The sequence below is a fragment of the Citrus clementina genome, unplaced genomic scaffold, assembly GCF_000493195.1.
Source record: "Citrus clementina cultivar Clemenules unplaced genomic scaffold, Citrus_clementina_v1.0 scaffold_6, whole genome shotgun sequence".
Classification (NCBI taxonomy): domain Eukaryota; kingdom Viridiplantae; phylum Streptophyta; class Magnoliopsida; order Sapindales; family Rutaceae; genus Citrus; species Citrus x clementina.
In genome coordinates, this window is record NW_006262139.1 from 21,681,580 (window position 1) to 21,700,358 (window position 18,779).

Genomic DNA, 18,779 nt, shown 5'->3' on the forward strand with positions numbered 1-18,779 from the left:
ATAAAATAAAATAAAAAAGGGGATAAGGAGGAGGGTGTCAGAACGCGTAAACAAGGACGCCAATCGAAACGACGCGGCTTGACCGTCAAAATCAAGTCACTCACTCGCTCGCACTGTCTCACAGTCTTTAACACCAGCAGTCAACTATTCACTAAACCATGGTTAAATTTACATTTTTTATATCCGTACATCCGAACAACCGACACGTGTCCCCCCGAAAAACGCGGTTTCTCTCTCCCCCCCGCCCCGCCTTCACCGCCCTATTTATTTACGAGCTCTTACTCCCTTCGTCTCTCCCATTTCTTCCTCATCACTCTCTAAACAAACTCACAATGAACTGAAGAGAAACACCCCAAGGCCCCGACCCGAATTGAAATACCATCAGCCCTTGATTACACCAAATATTTACGAGAATGACATCCTCCGAAAACTTACCCAGCGTCGACGCGTGGTCGTTTCGTGCGGCTTTCGCTGATTCTTGGCTATCTGAAGCCTACGCACGCGACACCGAAACACTTACCAAGGCCCTTCAAAAAACCTTCTCTAACAACAACAACAACAACAACAACAGTAACGATATTACTTACTCCGTCACTGAAACGCTTGCTTGCGATTTCACTCCGCCCTTCGTCGCCCCCGAAACCCCCACTGTGTCTAACGTCTCGGGCTCCGACCCCGAAACTCTCCCGAAACGACAGCGTACCGCCGCCGTCGGTGGCCCGAATTCTGGGAAAATCACGAAGCGGAAGGCGCGTGCCTCGAAGAAGACCCAGACGACGTTCATAACGGCGGATCCGGCGAACTTCAGGCAGATGGTGCAGCAGGTGACCGGCGTCCGATTCGGCAGCGCGCAAGTGGCCATGGCGCCGGTGCTGAAGCCGGAGCCGCAGAGGCCCGGCGGCAGGTTGCACGGAATCGGCGGTGGGTCCTTGCCCACGCTTGACACGTCGGCCTTCCTGTTGGATCATCACCAGCAGCTGGGCCAAGCTCCCGGGGCGGGAGTCGGGTCGGTTCTCGGGTCGGGTCACTTCGATTTCCAAACCTCGTTGGTGTGTGATGGCGCAAGTACTGGCCTAGAGTTCGATGCTCTGTCCAACTTTCCCACTCTAGAGTCGTGGAAAGTGATGTGACCAATTTAGTGTTCTTTTTTCTTTTTTTTCTTTCCTTTCTTAATCTTAATTTTAATTTTATGAATATGTTATTTTCCTTTTTTGTTTCTTAAAAAAAAAAAATGCTTAAATTAGGGTGGTAATTTTTGTAATGGGTGGTGATGGGGTCTGTTCATATATTGGGGGGACATTTTGTTTATGAGCTTTAGATCGTTAGTGATGCAGTATAGTTTTTGTCTTTAATGGTGTAATGGGTTCCAAGGGTATTATATTAGAAGCAGCAATGAATGAATGGGAATGGAAGCTTATTTTTACTCGCATGTGTTTGCTAACTACAAATGTACTCGATTACTATTTCCAAGTTATATATACAGACATTATTATTAGTAACTTATTTTCATCAAATCTGCAGGATGTTGTAATAAATGCACAAATTATTTATGATGATGATGATGATGGCCAAATTAATCAGGCAATGATGTTATTGTGTACTTGTTTGTTTCCGTGAGTTTTTTGTCACCCCTCGTAAGCATAATAAAGTGTGTTTCCGGAGCCAGATCTCCAATTACATCAAAAGTAAGGTGAGATGGTGGTTCATGAGTCACGACAAGAACTCGGTGTTGATTTTAAGATCCGTTTGCTGAAGTCGGTGAACAATCTGAAAACTAGACCACCTTCTTACCGCATCGGCTCTCTCTTCATTTTTGGTCCGTGAACGATTTGACAGATAATAATAGAAGAATGTGATTATTATTTCTCAGTTCAAAACTTCGTGCTCAAGATCTCTATTAAGTACCTAGGTGTTAGATTATGGAAGAATGTGTTATTATCTGAAGTCCAAACATGTCTGTCTTTAGTAGATGACGAGTGTTATTTCACTTCATGCCCCTATTTGACAATTATGAACACGAATTGTCGTCTATGGGTTCGATTTTCACATAATTTTTAATCTACCAATTATACTCCTGTTTAAAGAATTCTAACTCCGTTGACAGAAAAAAAAAAAAATCAAATGTGTAATTTGTAATTTGATTGTAAATATAGACAATTCTGTAAATGTAAAATTAAAATAAAACAAAAAAATATATTCCCAAATTAAGTACTTTGTTGCGGAATATGAATTTCACAATTTGTAGTGGTTTGTGCTCAGTTTGTCGAATTTAAAGATCAATACCAGTCGCTCTCAAATTTTTAATCCATACAGACAATAAATAGCATACAGGAAAAAAAGAAAAAAAAAAGTTTGAGTGCTCTCCAATTCTAAGCAAGTTCCCATTCATCTCATCACATCCATCTAATACTACCATTTACTTACTTGATTGACTTTTCGATTAAATTTTATTCTTTAATCAACGTGCTATCAGTTATAACAAAATTAACGAATCCTTAGCATTTCAAGCATATTGAAATGCATATTATTAGCTTATAAATATGAACTAGCCAGGAGCACAAATTTACTTAAAATAATGTTAAATTCTTAAATGCGTAAAGATCAACATGCAATTAAAACAGATTAGTCTTTTGACTTTACAAACAAGTGCCGAATTTTTAACACAACCCAGAAGTAGTGGTGTGGCAGGGGAAGGGGATCTTGATTTTTCAAATAACCATGGTCCATGGTATAAAATCGAATCCCATATTCGTTGCAATTTTTTTTTTTTTTTTAAAACTTCATCAATTGACTTCTAAGCTAGATGGTAACTGCTGAGTTTAATAATTAGTCCACCCATTTTGTGTTTCCTCGATTTCAATTAATAAATGCTTAAACAAAGCTAGTTACATTCACTTGGCTTCGGTCTTCTAGAAAATTTGTTATTATTATTTAGAAATTATAATATATGAAAAAAAAATATCTAGTGTTTATGGTGATTTGGTGGATGCGTTAGCACCCGTGATTTGATTAATACAATTTATGTTCAATAAATTGACGAAGAATACATATATAAAATAGTGCAAGTGCTTTCTTAAGTCAAAAGGTCCCTAAAAATTAAATTAATCCTCTAATTGCATGGACTTGTGTCTCGGCAGACCTATTCAACTTCTTTTCTTCCTTTCAAGTCAAGCAAATTGTTATATTATCGATAATTAATATATATATATATAATAATGGATATTATTATAACAATATCCCCCCCCCCCCCATTTTTTCTTCTGAAAGTATGCCTTTTATTAATTTTTATAAGTAACTAGTTTATGTTATAAAAGTAATATTGATTTTTTTTTCATGTTTTTTACGCATTGTATGATTGAAAATTATACCTCTTATTACCCAATTGAAAGATATTCTAATATGTTATTTAATTATGTTTAATATTTTAGTTATGTTAAGGACAACGTAATTTTTTCTCAAAAAGTTTTTTTTTTCTTTTTTAGGAATGAAAATTGAAATACCTCAACAATTGTGATGTGAACATAACTTAAAAATTCAAACTTTTTACACCATATATCCTACAAGATTTGATCACTAAAACAACTACCACTCACTTACATACAACTTTTTGTTAGTAAACTAATTTAACTAAAGAAACTTCTTTCATGAAGTACACAAGTTGTGCAATTTTAATTCAAATCTGGTTTGATAATAATATTGTATGTGGGAATTTGATAATAACATTGTACAATTTTTGCAAGGATGATGCACTTGATTTAATTTTATTACTTTTATTTCTTAACTAGTTATTTCAATGAGTAACTTCATATTACAGTGCCCTTGTAACAAGTCTTTTTTTCCATTCAACAACTAATTTTAGTAAGTAGTCTCTTCTAATTAAAATAAATGAAAAAAATTAAAAAATAATTTGAGATAGTTTGTATCTTGTTTTATTTTATGAATAAATTTATTTCGCCTTATTTTAACAAATTATAAAATTATCTTGGAAAACATGAAAACATCAAATTTGAAACCTAGTAAACGTCAAATAGCGAAAGAGATATAGAAAAAAAAAATGTCATAGTCTGTGGTCACACATTTTAGTGTGAAATAGGCATCTTCATTTTATTTTATTTTATTTTTCCTAACAATTTTTATGAAAACAACTTGCGACTTTTTTTTCTCTCTTTTTTTTTTATAAATAAAACACAAAATGATTGCTGAAAAAAACAACAGCAATCGGCAAACATTTTGTTTCGATTAAAAGGGCATCAACAATTTGCATGATATGTGTGTCTGCTTCCCTTTTCAAGTGTAAGAAAGAAACTAATCCCATTTTACAAATAGCTTTAAGGGCAATAACATTGGGGTCAAGAAGTTATTACATTTTCTTAGTTAAGATATATAATTTTGTATTAAATTAAATAAGTCGTCCATCCGGAAACCATTATTTAAATGATCAATGAATTCTTTTATTATTTAAAACTCTCACTTCAGTAAGTAAATATAATTTTATTGTTTAGATTTTCATTTTTTAATAAGTAATGAGGTTGACAAAAATCGTCCATCCGGAAACCATTATTTAAATGATCAATGAATTCTTTTATTATTTAAAACTCTCACTTCAGTAAGTAAATATAATTTTATTGTTTAGATATTTATTTTTCTAATAAGTAACGAGGTTGACAAAGGATTTTTTTGCACGGTATCTTTTTACAATATTTATTCGCTTCATTATTAATATTTAAGGTTCAAGTTCCCTCACTTATGTTTTGAAAGTTAAAATTACAATTACTCAATGCCAGTCCTAAACGAGACCTCAATTTTAGTTAAAATCAAAATTTTTAAATCAATTAGTTTTGGTTCAATTCGCGATTCCTTGAAATTGAACCAAAATCCAGTAAAAAGACAAATAAAATCTTCTCACATCGGATCCGATTTGATTGGAACCCGAACTTGCAGGAAGAAAATCCAATGATTTTAGTTACCGTTTAATCTTGAACTTGATCGGCGTTGGGTGGCGTGCCGGAGGCTTGAGGAATCTTGTGGGGCAAGTCAGAAACGGTGTGCTGTACTTGATTGTACATTTTTGTCGTATTTGTCTTGACTGACAGAGACTTTGCCACGCCATCAACGGCCGCATTCATTGCACTCTCCCTACGTGTCCCCAGCATGTGCAACGTGTGTCTAGGTGTAATCTCTTTAGTCTCTTGTACAACATTAAATTATTTCCGAATCATAGACCGTCAATTATCCTCCACTAGATGAGATCCAACGGTGCAAGCTAATAGCGTTGACTGTTGACTGCTGACTGAGCCAGTCAAGTCAGATAACGATATCTGCAGCCTTCTAGCAGTGGTAACATGATCACATGATAAATAAAATCAACAATCATCCCGCCCCCCACCTTATTCAATGGGATACGTAAGAATTTTTCAATGAAAACTTGATATATATATATATTTTTTCCTTCCCCTTTGAAATGTCCATGTTTAACTATTGGAGTCTAAAAATATCATGAAAAGAAAACATATCAAAATATTTACACAATATGAGTAATGTTTCTGCTCGTATAACTAATAATAAATTATACTTACGAAATGAATTGTTGTATTTCTATAAAACGATATAATAATTCCGTTCAAATTTTGATTCAATATTAGCAAAACAAAAAAAAAAAAAACAAAAAATAAAGTTGCAATGAAGAATTGAATCAAACCCAGTTCGTTTTATTTAGTTAATTAATTAAGTTTACTCCAATTGGTTTTTGACTTGTACAGCCGTAATCAATCGAACTGGGTTGAGGCCACTTCTAATCTTAAATATCTTGTAACATAAAATGTTAACAATCCTATAAGAAATTACTAAACGCTCTTCTAACACAAGACATAAAACTATTGAACGACAATTTTGGTAATAAATTACCATCGGCATGCATTAGAATAATTATATTTAATATAACCAAGTTAAATTTTTTTTTATTTTTTTTCAAAGGGAAATTCAAAATAGGATGCTTCAGTGGCCGTGACATTTCATAAAAGAAAGTGAAGCTGTGGTGTTCACGGGGGGCATATCATAGTGGGAGAGGTTGTTGACCTACAAAATACCGGGGGGCCTCTTTCCGAATAGAGACAAGTCTTCTGGGCCCACCGACTGGTGACGTGTCTTCTGACTTTTATCTGTCGTTTTCATCTGTCACTGTTATCTCTTGCGTTGCTGTCTAATCTTTTCTTTCTGATTGACCGCCGATGGCCGATGGTTTCTCCGTTACCTCATGCTTGCATATGCCATGCCGTCATGTTTTATTTCTAGTTTCAATTCTTTCCGCAATAAATATTTTTAGCTTCGTTTTTTTTTTTTTTTTTTTCCATTAACAAATATCCTTAAAATGTAATATCCATGTATCAGTGCATGGTGGGGGGGGGGGGGGGGGGGGGGTGGTGCTGGGCTAATCAAGGACTTGCATTGACAAACTTCTTAGGAAGGATTGAGACCGTAATTAAACTACAGCCCGGCAAAAATGGGCTGACTTCATTGACCTGCATTCCATGACAAGTCCAAAATCAAATAGCGGCATAATTTCATGCTTAGAGCACAAAGTTTCAGCTAAGCAACAAAATGGAGACCATCAAAAGACCAACATCTCAAGCCACACCCATTTAGATGAATACATAAATTGAACAAGATTTCAAGAATTTTCAACTTCTTAATCAAAATACATATCATGGACAACAGAGCAGCAGTAAATGCATGGAATATCAACAAGAGTCCTTCGCTTTCACAAACCTATTTCTGGAGGATCTCTTTGTGAGCTTTAAATGAGAGGATCACATTCCAAGCTAGAGCAATAACATTAGCAGCAAGGACCTGAAATTTACCGCATGGATGAAACATCACGTCCAACGACCAATATGGCAGATAATGTGAGAGAGTGAAAAAAGGATGAAGTGATTGATTCTAAACAGCAAACAACAAGCCAATAACATAAGAGACTAGCACAATCAATAAACAATGTTATCAAAGATCAGATTTTAGAATATAGGTCAGATCCACCAAGCCCAAAGCATGGCCCTGGGATGTCTCCTTTGAATAGATTTGACTTACTTAGAAAAACTTGATGGCTAAAGGTTGAAATTATAGTTCATATCCGAACGATGGGTCGATAGAGCAGCCACGAATGAGCATTTGTTATTTCCATGCTCTAACCGACAACCTTTTCAAAATGGAGCAACAAGCTGGCAATTTTCACTAGCCGGTAAATAGCTTATCTCATAACATCCCAAATTAGACAATCAAAATGATGTGTTTGAAGTGTTAACATATACAGATATACTATTTCCAAGATAGGTTACTGCATAAACATGTTGACGTAAGGGGCTAAACAACAGACCTTTTATACTCCCTAAATGGAATAGAAAAAGCCCACGCAATGAACATATCTACATTGCATGGCTGCTCATTTATTTGTCTATAACATAAAGCCAAACTACTTTTTTCAAATATCACATTCGAATTCTGTAATCAATTTGGAAACCTTCCATGTACAAAACAACACATTTGCTTGATGAGGAAATATGATCCAACCATGTCTGAGTAGATTATGCTAATGTACCACAAATAGTTTGGATAAATATAGCTATCCATACCTGGAATTGTGGTGGGACAAATCGAAAGTTGAGGAATTGGAAAGGTATCCACAGTTGCCAATTAGCTACAACAGAAGAAAACCACTCCTAAAAATGAAATGAAAGTTCAACTTCAGTACAAACAATTTAAAATCAAATATACGTTTCATAGGTCCTTTCAAAAAGCTGCTTTTACAGTTAAATTAGAATGCATGGAAGGTAACTGAAACTTTAAAATAAAAAAAGGAGCAAAATATTATGCATTTTCCACCTGTTGAAGTTTGGGTAGAACTTCCGATGGCCTTCCCTCAAGTGTTACCAACGTAGATAAGAAAACTCCAATAAATATGGGAGAAAAAAGGAACTGCAACACAAAAACATACCTTAAATGATGAAGCGATCAAGGACTATATTGGAAAAATTAAAGAAGAGAGATATAGTCACCTGATCTGTTAGAAGGCGTAGGAATGCACCTGATGCTCCAGTCATTGTCACCATTTTATTCAGATGTGAATACCTAAGATAACACAAGTTGTCTTAAGGGAAAGATGTAATAACCCCTTCAAAAAAAAAAAAAAAAAAATTTCATCTTTTTTCTTCTTTTGGTGATGAACTCACAAAAACCTTGGTTTTTATCTAGTATTTTCAGTGGCATAAAAACAAATATAAACAGAAAAAATTATGAAACCACAAATTAAAGCAACTATAGAAATTGCAAATCATTAAAGAAATCAAAAGAGATATCTATACCTTAGAATTAGAAAAAGAGTGCAAACTTTACTATAATTATGCATCCAAATCTATGTAGACAAATGTATTGATGCGAGGCATTACCAGAAATGCAATGTGGGTCCAACTAACACCAGCCCCAGCAAAGTGAAGAGGAATGTCCTTTTGAGGTCCAGTGAAGGCACTTGCTCAACGGTGAGCTGCAACAACAACCACAACATAGTCATAAAATTGAACTTGTCATTATTTAATTAATGACAGATTAATTGAAAACCACTAGATTAAGCTGGCTCTAAAATACACAAGGATTTTGTACAAATAGTCTATAAGTGTGAGTGATGGGCAAATAACTGTAAAATCCAGCAGTGTTAACATGAAGTAGCTTATGGAAATCATAATTCAGTCAAGACAATGACAAAGTAGTGAAATATTGAGAACTCGACCAATGTAGTAACAGAGGAAACAGACACTTAATCTGGTTTAAAGTGAATGAAGAAAGTTTACCTGGCAGATTAAGTCTCCAATTAAAGTCAAAAGTGCAGATGTCACGGCTTTTGTTGCCACAGGATATTTGGCAAGAAGAGCTAAATACCTGCAATGACACACAATTCCAGTTAATATAGAATAGTTGACCATTTTATTTACCACATGATTGTGGAACTGAAATGAAATAATTAGGAGATGCACACACCAAATTATTCACAGAATAAATATTTAAAAATGAGAAGAAGCATACTAAACATTAGCCTCACACAAGGCCCCGTTTCATGATTTATTCTTACGATAATTGTGATGTGAAAACATATATACTAACTAAAATCAGTTTGCTTAGAGATAGCCTATCATAAGACATTTTTAAATCTATTCATCCTTAGAGTTGTCAATGATCAATTAAAATCAGAAATCCAAAAATTGATAATCTTCAATTTGAGCTTGACAACCTCAAAATCAAGTAAATGCACTTTGCATTTTGATTTCCGCCCAGCGCAATGCATAGGTCTTGTGTTGTTGGCTAATAATCCGAGCAGTCAAAAATGGAACAAAAAACAATGGTGGGTCAATCTGTTTCAGTTGAACTAGCAATATATAGCCAAAAAGCACATACAATGAACAAAACCGAAGAATCGAAAAACAAAAGCACACTAAGGCACAAACAACCAAAAAAAAAAAAAAAAGCCGAAGAATTTTACCATTGAAGGAAGGACCAGTTACTCCCACCAGAACCGCCTTCACTTCTGCCTCCAGAATTGCCATCCCCAGAGCCTCCTGACCCACCACCGGTACCACCACCCGAGCCGCCATCGGAGACCGCTGAAACGCGAACACGACCAAAGCCCAGTTGCCCAAATCTAATTTTAGAACCACCCAGATCCTTAACAACAGTTCCATGACCAAAACTCGAAGTATAAGAAGTCAAAGAAAAAGATGAACAGCCCCTGAACGCTGTAATTTGAGCTTGGTTTGCGGGAGTACGAATTTGCCGGCCAGTATGAGAAATGGGTTTGCGAGAGAATCCCAGGAAACGGGACAAGAGTGGGGATTTAAGAGTAAGAGACAAAGAAGTTGCCGCCATTTTTCCTTGAAAATTGCGAAGCTTTACCCTCTCAGTTTCAAAAGTAATTAAAGGGGTTTTGGAGGGTTTTGCATTAACGTTGCGTTGGGGTGAGGCAAGTTCAAGTACAGAAGTGCTCGTGCTCTTTCCCTACCAAAAGATTTTGAAATAAAATTACTTTTATAAAAACAAGCGCCGCGGCCTACCCACACTATCGAATTTAAATTGCAACGTTTATCAAACTTACACTCAAAAAGGCATGTAAATGTTAGAAAGATATTTTGATTTTAAGCGTGAAATATATATTTTTTTGATTCAAGCAATATCAGTATATTAATTAATTGATTAATTGGTGTCTTGGTGAAGACTCACTTATAGTTAAGAGAATATTATTGTCATTGATAAAACACAGTAACACACCATATAGCACAGCCGCATAGCAAACACCAAATTTATTCGCCCTTCATAAACAGGGTTTGATGTCCTCACTAATAAAATCTTCATCGGTCCCAAAGACAAACATGACAAAGACACTTTCTGTACTTCAGATAACAAAATTTACATATGTATTATAAAAGCATATACCACAAGTTTCTTGAATTTACTGCCTCCCAGGCTCCTTATTGTGTCACAAAAATGCATATTGCCAGACGAGAGAAAGGAGCTTGCAAGGGATCACAGTTCTAGCCCAGAATGGATACATTGGTCCTCTTAATTTGGAAGCCCCACTCAACTTCAATCCAGTCAACTTAAACCAAAAGTGATTTGTCTTCATTCTTCAATTTCATTTCATTCTTTGTTAGAGGTTTCATTTAACAAATTGCAGTTTGACCCTTGAGATTTACGTGTAGAAATGTATCTTCACTATGGCATGCCGACAACTATAAAACTGTCAATGCCTAGCCTAGTTTCTGACTTGCAAGACAGTCAATTCCTGCTCAACCACATTGAAATCTGGCCGAAAGGTGAATTAGTACAGGGGCCCCCATTCTACAGTGCATTTCATCTGTTTACCTCAAGAATAGAAAGGGAAGGATGGGCCAAAAAAACAAAAGAAGGAAGATAAATTCAATTAACAGTATAACAAAAAAACAGTTCACAGACCAATTTACATTAGGCAGTGTCTTCCTGTTAAAGATGCTGCTAAAATTGTCATTACCTAGCAACAAATATAAGCAAGTTACAAACAAATGTTACTCAAATTTGGTAAAATGATTACATTGCATGTAATCTGAAATCTATCAAGTGACATGTTACTGCTAAATTCCCTATATATCACCTTCTCAGATTGGATGTTTCAATCATACTTAAATTGTGATTTGTGATTAACACCTTATGATAGCAGGACACAGCAGTTAACAGATATCCAGTCTTCATTCTTAAAATTCCACCATCTAGATATTGAAAGGAAAACTCAATGAGAAATCACAAAAGAGGTAATTATCATTTTTTTTTCTGCTTCTCTTTTAAGAATATTGAGCTCCAAAGCAAATAATCAACTTAGAAAACATGAAAAGAATGGCCAAGAATAAGCATAAACATTTAATCACAACTGACTATAAACTTAATCTAACAAGAAAACAGTTACTTCACAACAATACCATCTCTTACCTATGATGAAGGATGCCATAAGTTAAGAATTTTGTTCCAAAAGTAAAGCACATCAAAAAGAGTATTGTAACTTATACTAAACAAGGGCAGAATAGAATTCCAAGAAAGCAAATCAGTTTATGCAGCCAGATCAAACTATTTGAAATTTATTCCTTCACCAAAATCCAAATGACAATTTTTCACATGCTGGTGATGCTTGGTATGAGAGCAATGATTCTCACAGGTATACAAATGTGGCGCTGCTGTGATAAACCTCTTACAACCTAAAATTTTATTAAACAAAATTATTAAATTATTTTACAAGATGTGATGCAGCACTTGATTAACAAAATCGTGGATTAAAGGGAAGAAGCAACTTACCACAACTAATATTTTAGGGCTAGTTGATAATTGTGTTGATGGACAAACTGTTATGTAGACTTCTCAGCATCCATGCCTCTGCATTTCAATCAGAGAAGAAGATCTCATCTTGAAGGACTGAACATGAGTCACCATATGGCCAATTTAATTCATTCTTGAAACTTGAAAGTCAGTTTCACTACCACTATTTGCAGAAACATCAAGCTCTTTGTCCGATAAATCACAAGTTTCATCTAAATTATCATCCAGATTGTCATTTTTAAGAGGTTCAAAGATTGGAACAACCCAGTCCCCGCCACTTGTACCTCCATCACCTATTTTACCAACTAAATTGTCACTCACCTGCTTAATTTCCTCTAGATGTTTCAATTCCTTAGTATTTCGACAACCTAGCAAGACAAGGTCTAACATTTTCCTTCTAATGACGTAAATGGGATTAGGCTCAATCAAACACCCTCTACTGTAAGCCTCCCTAAGAAAAACTGTTTGAGTACCCCCTTTTGTAGATATATAAAAAATCCCAGGATGCTTAAGTAGCAACTCCCGCACATTAACTTCCATGGCAAAATCTTTCCTGAAATGTGACAACCTCTCAACCTCAACCCTCTTCTCAACCGTCAAGCTCAACAACTCATGAATAACAGCAACTGAACGCTTCTCAAACCTCTCAAACCCTCCACACGTACAGACCCTAACCACATTTTCTTTTCTTTCATAAGGCTTGACATAAGGAAGCCTCTGCCAATTCTTCAACTTTTCCCTAAACCCTCTCTCAATCTTAAACCCCGTTGGAAAATTAATCGGGAACGCAAAATTAGTCTCGAATTCACTCAACCATTTCTCCCTATACTCATTCTCCCTCCACTTTTCAACGACGGCATCGCCCAAATTCTCATCTCTATTAACCAGTTCGACAATTTCCAGATCAACTAATCTAAAATCATTCCCATATTTCCCTAAAATGGAGTCTCTGAAATCCTCGGGCAAACCCAATTCAGTCCTAATCAACCTCAACGCGTGGACATGAAGGGTCCCACTTTTGGACATCAACAACAATTTCTTGATTCTAATCACGGCATCCGATTCGCAGCGTCTTATAACATCAACTTCTTCGTTAATCAAATTTTCCATTTTAGGAGTGTATCTACAACAGAGGTTTTTGTTTAGAGGGTGAGTGAATAAATGGAAAACGTGAGGGTATTTGTGGAGGAAGTTACCCATGGTGATGTTCAATCCGAGGATGTTCTTCCAGCGGGACATTATCTGTACGGAGACAAAGGGGCCCCGCTTTCGAGTGGACATGAGTCGGTGGGTGTTGAGAATCGTTCTGAGTGTTCTGAGTTTGGTGGCGAGTTTGTCGAGCTGATGGTCTCTTGTTCGGTTCTCCAGTCGAGTTTGAGCTGAGTCCACTGCCTTCTTCCATCTCCGTTGCTCCACAAATGGGAACTTTGGTGACAAATTGCTGCTGCGATTCCTTAGACTTTTCAATGCAATCATCTTCTCTGAAGCTTAAAGCCAAGTTCCTTCGTTTAAACTTTAAATTAGAGGGGAAATCCTATAAATTAAAATTTCCCGTCCCCCCCCCCAAAAATCCTTGAAATTAATATTGTTACCATACATTTGTGTAACCACACATTCACACCCCCCACATTTGACATAAACACTGACACACCCTTATTTGTCTCCTAACTTGTCGTCCAACTTTGCAATCTACCACTAGCAATCCAAAAACTTATAAGGGTAACGGTATAGCTCTATAATAGGATTGTCAATTAATAATAATATGTAACAGTTGTTCATATGACTGGGGACAAAAATATGGCTATACCGTGACACCATACCCCCAATTTTGTCTTTCGTGATTGTGTTACTGTCAAATTTCATGCAGCCTCTTACTTTCTTTTCTACTTCTAATTTATTTGTAAGTATTAATTTAGGTGATTTTTAAGAACTCCGTAGCCGGCAAACAGTTGGATTTTCTGAAATTGAAATGGCTTACTTTAATGGAAAGCGTTAAGTGATAATGGAAAGGCAAAAATAGCTAGTTTACCTTCAAGTGACTCGACAATATATGAGGTACTACCATTTGCTAATCTTCAACCCAAAAGCTACAAAATCAGAACATCAAAAATGCGTTTAGCGGAGATAGAGCCGCCGCCAATGTGTTCGAGAGACATGCATACAGAACGTGAAAAAGATGGGCTGGTTGCATATACTCGAAGACATTTTGAATCACCCAATATATTTCGTTTCGGTTACCGTATTTACGTTTTAAGAGTGGAAACCATCCGCCATTTGATCAGGAAATTAACCCGCAGCCTCGGTTTTGAAAAACAAGATAATTATAATTAAACATATATGAACTAAAAGAAAGAAACAAGGAATAGCTACTCAAAAAGTCACACGAAATATATGATCTTAAACAAGGGCTAGTTTCGACTGCTGTAATCTCTCAGTCATTCGGCTGGTAGTGAAGCAACATAAGTGGCAGAAACCCTAGCACGCTTTAGATCCAAAAACTTGACCACATCTTGTTCAGTTACCGGAGGGATCTTGATTGCTCTTCTTTCTTGTGTCTTCAAATCATAGATAAAAGCCCTTGAAACTAGAGAAGATTTGTACTCAGTAAGCAATATTTCACCGTTATTACTGTTGCTAACAGGGATAGGAGGTCGAAACATGATGGTGTCAAACGGAAAAACATAATCCCTCCTAATCCAAACCTCACCACCACCACGACCGTAGTCTTTTAGTATCCAAACCCTAATTTTGTTCTTGGACCTAAAATCGTCACAATCTAGCACGCCCAACTTTTCTTCAGCCTGAATCAAATCATGATGCTTGCGTACCTCATCAGGAAGTTTTACAATATCAAACTTCTCCTCCTTAACATCAAACACTGCTAAAACTGGCTTGGTTTTTCTAGGATTGGTGATGATCCAATGGATGAATCCATTAGCACACAACCCTTGGCGACGAAAATGTATTCTGGAAGGCGGGGCATCGATTTTTCTCCATGAAGTAGTGCCTAAAGTAAAGATCTCACACTCTGGGGTTCCATGATTATCAATCATCCACGCGTAGGATGAGCTGTTCGTCGTATGTTTATTAGATATGTTCAACACTTTGTAATCTCGGGAGCTTGGATCAAACCCTAGGAAATACTCCCTGAAATAACTTATCATTGGGCCGGAGAAATCTTCATCATCATCACTGACGACAAAAGTTGATTTGGGAAGATCAATGATCTCTTGAGTAACGACATTCCGCATTAAGATTTCGAAGTCGACGATGTTGTAGAAACATATGAAGCCGTTAATTAGTTGGGTGACTCGATGTAGCTTAAAGTCGGAGGGTACTGTTAAGAGGTGAGATGCTTCATCTGATTGGTGTTCAATGGTCAAGAAGTGTTGCTGGGAGAAGGAGCTGTTCGTGAAGGAAACGATGAGGGGTAAAATAGTCCCTTTGATTGATGAGTACCAAGTTTTTGATACACATTTGAAGCGCATACGAGCCTTCTCTGGAAGTATTTTGAGCACATCCATTGCCACATCATGCGGAACTGTGTCTCTTCTTTTGTTCTCCATTTTAGTAGTCTTTGTGCTGTTCATATTGCTAACTAATTTGATCATCATTATACATTTATAAATATATATACTGAAACGATCGACAAAATACCGCTATTAAGGAAAATGTTTTAATTTCAATATTCAACTTCCATTTTACACCTTAAAAGATTTTGCCGTTTTTTGTTTCCTTTTTAATTGATTGCGCATTCATATTTACATTAGTTTCTATTTCAAACCTTGATTCCCCGATATTATTCTATGTTATTCAAATCTTGTGCATTTATTGCTGACAAAACTCAAAATTTTCTTTCTTTTATATACACAAATTTAAGGATCAATCACCCCTGGGTGACAAATTTTTTGATAAATTTAAAAAAGTGAACCATTTTTTAAAAATATTTGAGTATGTGACAATCCGTTAACTTTTTCGTTAACTTTAATGGGACCAGTAAATTAATTACAAAATAATATTTTTACCCCTAGAATTAATTATAAAATAACATTTTTACCCCTATAATAGCTACAAAATGACATTTATGTCCCTAAAATTTGTTACAAAATATATTTTTGCCCCTACTCAATTATTTATTATTTTTTAAATAGAAAAAATTATAAAAAAAATTACATCTAAGTGCAATTAACGGGTTTTTTTTGTTAAATCATACAATTTTTTTTTAATTTCTCGTTCAATCAAACTTTGCCATTAAAATTTATAAAAAAAAATTATTTGATTGAACAAGAATTTTTCTTTTAAAAATTGTGATTTAACCCAAAAAAACCCGTTAATTGCACTTAGATGTAATTTTTTATAATTTATTCTATTTAAAAAATAAAAAATAATTGAGTAGGGGCAAAAAATATAGTTGCAGCTAATTTAGGGACATAAATGTCATTTTGTAGCTATTATAGGGGCAGAAACATCATTTTATAATTAATTTATTGTTTCTGTTAAAGTTAACGGATTGTCACTTGCTCGAGTAGCTTTAAAAAATGTTTCACCTTTTTTAAATTTGTCAAAAAATCTGTCACCCAAAAGTAATTAACCCTAAATTTAAATCAGGTTGTGATGCTTGATTTTAGCATAGAGTAATGATATACCCACAAACTCTTGTACAAATTTAATTTGTACAAACTAATATGGCATGATAAAATTAGTTGAATTAAATATCTGTTGACGCACATGCTTTATTTCTATTATTTTATATTTTCATTCAACCAATGAATTAATGTTATATCAGTTTGTACAAGATAAGTTTGTACAAGAATTTGTAACTGTATCACTCTTTAGCATATTAAAAAAGAATCAGTTTTTTTCTTGTTAAATAAATATCTTTTAGTTACATTATGCTCATATTTACGTACAATCACATAGAATAATGATCTTTAAAATTGATCGTTAGTGGTACAACTGTAAAGATAAAGGTAAAAATTACACGCTTACAGAATTTCCACCATATTTGATAAGCGCCAATTCATAATCAATTAATCATCACATAATTGTGAAGCGATATTAAATAACTAATTAGCATGTGACGGTACTTTTTACATTCTCATGTCATTGGCCAAAGTAGTCATGGCTTAATTTTTCTATTTAAACTTAATTTTCTCCCAATTGCATATCTTGACACCACCATATGTTGTCACATACACACAGCAATTAATTAAAGAAAAAAGTTATGAAATCGTTCGGATGACCCGTCGTCCCCTCCATTCGTACAACTGACACGTGTAAATAGCATGTGCTGGTGCATACTCTGTGATCCGTCTTTTACTTTTGAATGGAAATGACGCATCATTCTTCTTATTAACATGCTAACAACATGACACTCCATGCTTTCTTGGCAAGCGACCCATCATCTACGGTGTTGAATTCCAAGTTATTTTAATTGAAGTAAGAGATTAATCATTTTTTAGCAGTTGCATGGAATAGCAATCTTAACAATTGTAATTGTCCTATAAAAAAAAAAAAAGAACACACACACACATGCCTAAAAGTACTAGTAATCGCAGCATTTGAGTTCCAACTATTGTAGGTCGCTCATCTATCAGATAATAAATTTTATAATTTACAAAATTACTTATTTTTTTTTAGGAAAACATGAAACTTCATTAAACAAATAACTGAGAAATCAACCAAGGAGGTGAAACATGCATCCACTATCCCAGACCTGACAAAGAAGCCCCGCCCTAGCAACAAAATGGGCAGCGGAGTTCGCAGATCTCCTAACAAAAGAGAAAATAACATCGCCTAAGAATTGAGCTAATGCTCTACAATCACCAATAATAAGGCCGAAGCCATTAGGACTAAAACTATCAACAAACAAAGCATTGAAAAATTGTAAGCTGTCCATTTCAACAATAACAAGAAGGAATGGTAATCCCCTGAGCCAACTAAGAACCTCTCGCATGCCAATAGCTTCAGCTTCTCGAGCTATCCATTTAATAGAAACGTTATTCAACGTGATTATGATAACAATTCCAATTACAACTACAACTATTAATTAAAATTAAAACTATGATTATTGATCATGGTAAAATAACAAGATAATAAACTTTGGCCATATAACCATTGGCCATAACATTTTAGACTTGAAATCCACAAACTTCAAAAATTTTTCTCATATTTTTTGAATATAAAATTCAATTTTCAGGTTTCGGTCCGGTATTTTTCCCTCAAAACCAGAACCGAATAAAACAAATAACCAAAACCGAATAAAAAAATTAACATTCTTTTTATATATTAAAATAGTGCTAGAAGGCATGATTTATATACTAAAATAGTGTTAGAAGGCATAATTTAGTGGACACGAGAAAATAAGAAATTAAAAAAAGTTAAATTTTGTAAGAAAATTTTAAAAAATTATAACTATTTAATGAACCTGCACGGAATTTTGGTTTAAGTTCTATTATTTTATTTTTTAAACTTTTTGGTTCTATTCTTATTAGTTCTTTAAAATTCAAAACCGAATTGATACATTGTCCACCCATAATTAGCATTTAGCCATCAACATTATTATTTCTAAATGACAATAACAACAACAGCGACAATTAAAAAATATTAAAAATATTTTAATTGGCACTCAGATTGTAAATGGCATGATCTTTATTGGGTTTCAAAAAAATAACATGTCGTGCATCGGTAAATCGTTCGAAAGACCCGTCGTCGTCCCTTCTATTTGTACGACCGACACACGTAAATATTATGTATCAACGCATACTCTAGGTGACTCACCGTTTACGTTTTCAACGATAACGACACGTCTTTCGCTTTATTAACTTGTCGACAATTTGAAGTCCCTATGCTTTCTTGGCAGACGACCCGTCATTCGTGGTGTTGAATTTCAAGCGATTTGA

General features: G+C 35.0%; 4 protein-coding genes across 4 annotated transcripts; 1 reads left to right on the forward strand and 3 right to left on the reverse strand.

The window, feature by feature from the left end:
• Positions 1–296: 296 nt before the first annotated feature.
• LOC18039545 (calmodulin-binding protein 25) lies at positions 297–1,423 on the forward strand. The gene has a single exon (XM_006430401.2). The coding sequence runs from the start codon at positions 414–416 to the stop codon at positions 1,128–1,130; it is 717 nt and encodes a 238-aa protein (XP_006430464.1). The 5' UTR covers positions 297–413; the 3' UTR covers positions 1,131–1,423.
• A 5,055-nt stretch (positions 1,424–6,478) lies between these two features.
• Positions 6,479–10,131, reverse strand: LOC18039546 (protein sym-1). The gene is made up of 8 exons (XM_006430403.2): positions 9,524–10,131; positions 8,838–8,925; positions 8,439–8,533; positions 8,049–8,121; positions 7,876–7,968; positions 7,626–7,712; positions 6,766–6,846; positions 6,479–6,518 (listed from the first exon to the last, which is right to left on the reverse strand). The coding sequence occupies exons 1-7, from the start codon at positions 9,904–9,906 to the stop codon at positions 6,766–6,768; spliced, it is 900 nt and encodes a 299-aa protein (XP_006430466.1). The 5' UTR covers positions 9,907–10,131; the 3' UTR covers positions 6,479–6,518.
• A 1,157-nt stretch (positions 10,132–11,288) lies between these two features.
• LOC18039547 (protein ROOT PRIMORDIUM DEFECTIVE 1) lies at positions 11,289–13,279 on the reverse strand. The gene is made up of 3 exons (XM_024182631.1): positions 13,074–13,279; positions 11,857–13,000; positions 11,289–11,759 (listed from the first exon to the last, which is right to left on the reverse strand). Exons 1-2 carry the CDS (start codon positions 13,277–13,279, stop codon positions 12,001–12,003), a joined length of 1,206 nt encoding a protein of 401 aa, XP_024038399.1. The 3' UTR covers positions 11,289–11,759; positions 11,857–12,000.
• A 1,033-nt stretch (positions 13,280–14,312) lies between these two features.
• LOC112097406 (putative F-box protein At1g32420) lies at positions 14,313–15,443 on the reverse strand. Its single transcript, XM_024182632.1, has one exon. The coding sequence runs from the start codon at positions 15,441–15,443 to the stop codon at positions 14,313–14,315; it is 1,131 nt and encodes a 376-aa protein (XP_024038400.1).
• Positions 15,444–18,779: the final 3,336 nt, after the last annotated feature.

Excerpts from the sequence above, each read along its gene's own strand:
- LOC112097406 (XM_024182632.1), bottom strand. The coding sequence starts at position 15,443 with ATGGAGAACAAAAGAAGAGACACAGTTCCGCATGATGTGGCAATGGAT.
- LOC18039546 (XM_006430403.2), bottom strand. The coding sequence starts at position 9,906 with ATGGCGGCAACTTCTTTGTCTCTTACTCTTAAATCCCCACTCTTGTCC. Across the intron at positions 7,969-8,048 it reads TACGCCTTCTAACAGATCAG|TTCCTTTTTTCTCCCATATT; the intron begins GTGACTATATCT and ends TTTGTGTTGCAG. Across the intron at positions 6,847-7,625 it reads TTGTCCCACCACAATTCCAG|GTCCTTGCTGCTAATGTTAT; the intron begins GTATGGATAGCT and ends GGTAAATTTCAG.
- LOC18039545 (XM_006430401.2), top strand. The coding sequence starts at position 414 with ATGACATCCTCCGAAAACTTACCCAGCGTCGACGCGTGGTCGTTTCGT.
- LOC18039547 (XM_024182631.1), bottom strand. The coding sequence starts at position 13,279 with ATGGAAGAAGGCAGTGGACTCAGCTCAAACTCGACTGGAGAACCGAAC. Across the intron at positions 13,001-13,073 it reads CGGATTGAACATCACCATGG|ATACACTCCTAAAATGGAAA; the intron begins GTAACTTCCTCC and ends CCTCTGTTGTAG.